This window comes from Euphorbia lathyris, chromosome 2, assembly GCF_963576675.1.
Source record: "Euphorbia lathyris chromosome 2, ddEupLath1.1, whole genome shotgun sequence".
NCBI lineage: Eukaryota > Viridiplantae > Streptophyta > Magnoliopsida > Malpighiales > Euphorbiaceae > Euphorbia > Euphorbia lathyris.
Genome location: NC_088911.1, coordinates 69,424,145 through 69,427,460, shown reverse-complemented (window position 1 = coordinate 69,427,460; position 3,316 = coordinate 69,424,145). Strand labels below are relative to the sequence as shown.

General features: G+C 36.8%; 1 protein-coding gene across 1 annotated transcript; it reads right to left on the bottom strand.

The window, feature by feature from the left end:
- Positions 1-583: 583 nt before the first annotated feature.
- On the bottom strand, positions 584-2,301 carry LOC136218543 (probable xyloglucan galactosyltransferase GT14). The gene has a single exon (XM_066005488.1). The coding sequence runs from the start codon at positions 2,261-2,263 to the stop codon at positions 680-682; it is 1,584 nt and encodes a 527-aa protein (XP_065861560.1). The 5' UTR covers positions 2,264-2,301; the 3' UTR covers positions 584-679.
- Between the last annotated feature and the right edge of the window lie 1,015 nt (positions 2,302-3,316).

Genomic DNA, 3,316 nt, shown 5'->3' with positions numbered 1-3,316 from the left:
ATAAAAATAAAAAATAAAAAAAATAAAATTTCAGAAATTTAAAAAAAAAAAGAAGAAGAGAAGAAGAAGAAGGAGGAGAAGAAGAGAAGGAAGAAGGAGGAGGAGAGAAGGAAGAAGAAGGGAGAAGGGAAGAAAAAGAAAAAGAAAAAGAAAAAGAAAAAAGAAAAAGAAAAAATAAAAATTAAAAAAATTAAAAAAATCGAATTTCCAACCTTACCCATGTGCCACGTCAGCATTTTAACACCGTTAAGTCATTTTCCGTTTTTTGGTTAACGGCGCAAACCACAGTCCTTTTTTTTTGTAATAACAACCCACAAGGGTTTTTTTGAAACAACATTAAACCACATGGGTTGTTTTTGGAATTTACCCTTTATTAAATAACAACTTCTTAGTTTTTTTTTTTTTTTAATTATGAAAGAAGCATTTGTTTAATTTGATTTTGACAAAAATTATTATTTATATATTTTTTTATTGATTTAAAACATATATTTATTTATTGGTGTTTTTACTTTTTGATAAGGGTCTTTTTACATTTTAAGAGAAGCAACATCTACTTATCAATCTAATATTAAGGAAGCAAAATAAAAATAAAAATAAAAATAATAATAATAAAACAATATAACTAGAAGTGTAGTTATTAATGTCTGTTGTGTCGGCAAGTGAAGATGTAATTGGATGATCAATTTTCTCCAACATATCCAGAAAATGTATACTTGTAATCATCTGAATCTGCAAAACCAATGCTAGGATCCTTTCCCTCCCTAATTAGTTTTCTAAATTGGTCTACTCTTTGAAGAATTCCGTTGAGTGCTAAATCAAAAGCATCTTCAGTTTTGTCCAATCTAGACCTTGGATCTGCATACATTATTCTTGGTATCAAACTAATAACCTCCTCTCTCATTGCCAATACTCTATCCTCCCCTATGCTACCCAATGTCTTGTTTATTCCATCTTTCCATTCTTTAACATCCTTCACAGATATAAACACTGAATATTTCTTATAATTCTTTGGTAAATGCCACTTATATTGAGCATAAGCAGTTCCTGGATGAAAGAATACTGGAATGCACCCTGCTAATATCGAGTCGAACATTGACCTTCTAGTGTATGAATCTCCCGTTGGTTGCAAACAAAACACTGAATTCTGAAACAACTTCATCACACTCACTGGATTATCACAAGTAATCCTTCCATTTGCACCGTAATTACACTCTAACAACTTGCACAGATTTTCAGATGCTTGACATTCCTCTATTATCTTCCCCCGAATCGATTTCTGAAGATCAGGCCTTGGTGCACCAGCAAAAGAAAACAAGTATGTCCTTTTTTGCCTTCTCATCTTGTCTTGCCATTCAAATAGGTCATTATTTGAAGAGGGATGAAAACAAGTTGGGTATGGAATTGCATAATCATTGTTCCAAGAACTAGCCTCAATAGCTAACATTGACATGTTTCTAGATTCAGGCAAGAATCTAAGCTTGCTACCCCAATCAGTGTGATTATCAGTTTGTCTTCTGAAATCCCAAGAAATCCTCCCTGCAACAAAAAAATGGTCTCTTCCAAACATTTTCCCCCATTCAGGTTTTGTAGAAACCCAATTGACAAAATCATGAGCAGATTTGTCCCTCACAGAGATTTCAGCACCCCAAAGATATCTACCAATTTCAAGACCAGCATAAAAGGGGACATAAATTGCAGAAGCAATTGAAGAATCAGTGGTTAAACACTTGTAATTCTTCATCCTGTTGTGAAAAATGACTTCTAATAAGAACTGATTGGTTGAATACCAACTGTTGTTGGACAGAATTCCGTCGGCATTTTCAACTTGAAGACCCAGAGCAGAATTAGCCAAATAGGGGCACATATTCCGCTCTGTTCCAACATGGAATTGGTCGCAATTGTCCAGGAATTCTTGGTTAAAGTGGCGAGGAAGATCATGAATATAAATATACTTACCTAAACAAGAAGAATCAGGGGAAAAGAGGGGTTTTGTTTTGAGGAGGGTATCGTTTGAATTTTGATAATGATTGAGAAAAACAGTGAATCTAGATTGGGTTCCTATTAAGGAAGAATAATCAAAGCAAATGAATACAAAAAAGAAAAGGAAAGAGACAAGAATGACAAACCAGAGCTGATGATTGCAGCGATTTCTTGAGATAGAGATAGGGATCTCCATTACAAATCTGAGAAAACATTCATAGTAAGTGGAGAAGAGAAGAGAAGAGGGGAAGAAGAATCTAAGCATACAGACTTTTCTTTTCATTTAGGGAACAAACGTCCGTTACTTTGTCTCTTCCCACCCTAACCTAACCTAACCAACTCAACTATTCTTTTGCGCTTAGATTCTTTTTTAACTCTTTTCAGTTTCTTTTTTTAACTCTACATAATATCTTCCAATTTACTCTCTCCCATCCTCTATTTTGATTTGATACATAAAAGTTACTCTTCCATCTCTCTTAATTCTATAACCAAAACACATACAAGTCCAACTAGGATTACAATTTAATAAGAAAAAGATTGGGGTAAGAAAGGGATAAAAGAGCAAATGACATTTAGGTGATTATTCCTAAATGGCAAGACAGTGAATACATGAATGGCAAAACAGGAATATCACGAATGAGCAAAAAATCTGACGACAATGTCCCTTTGTCCGGATTGGCAACTCAACGTTGCCACACAACGCGTGGTGGTGCCACACGACGTATGGCCAAATCATTCGCCCAGCTCTCGCGCAGCTAGCTCCATCCATTCCAACCCCAAGTGTTGTCACACTTCGTGTGGTAGGCTTAAAAAGTTCCAGAGGCAAACTTGCTCGCCCACACGACATGTGCCCCCGATGACACAAATGTGGGAGTAATGAACTGCAACTCTTCAATTCTCTTCAGCCTCACATGACATGTGGCTACAGCCACACGACGTGTGAGGTCCCTTTACTCCAATATTTGCCCTTGTGTTGGAGATGCCCGCATCATTCTTCCCTTCTTCAAAGGAGTTGGACCCCAACACGTCATTGGTAGTTGTAAGAGAGCCATCCGGTTTCCGTGGGCTCAAATCTCACACATTGAAAGAGGTTGGCATCTTTCCGAGCCAATTGGGGAGGGCTATGTGATAGTATTAGCGTTCACTTTCTTGGTTACCTTATAAGGACCATACCTTCATCGGTTTGAGCTTACTACTCGAGGCACTAGTAAGCCGCTCCTTGCTTTGATGCACCATTACCTCATCGCCAACTTCAAATTGGAGATCTCTCCGATGTTCATCCACCTTAGCTTTTAGCTTGATATTCCGTTCCTCAATGATTTGCTTCACCTCTTGG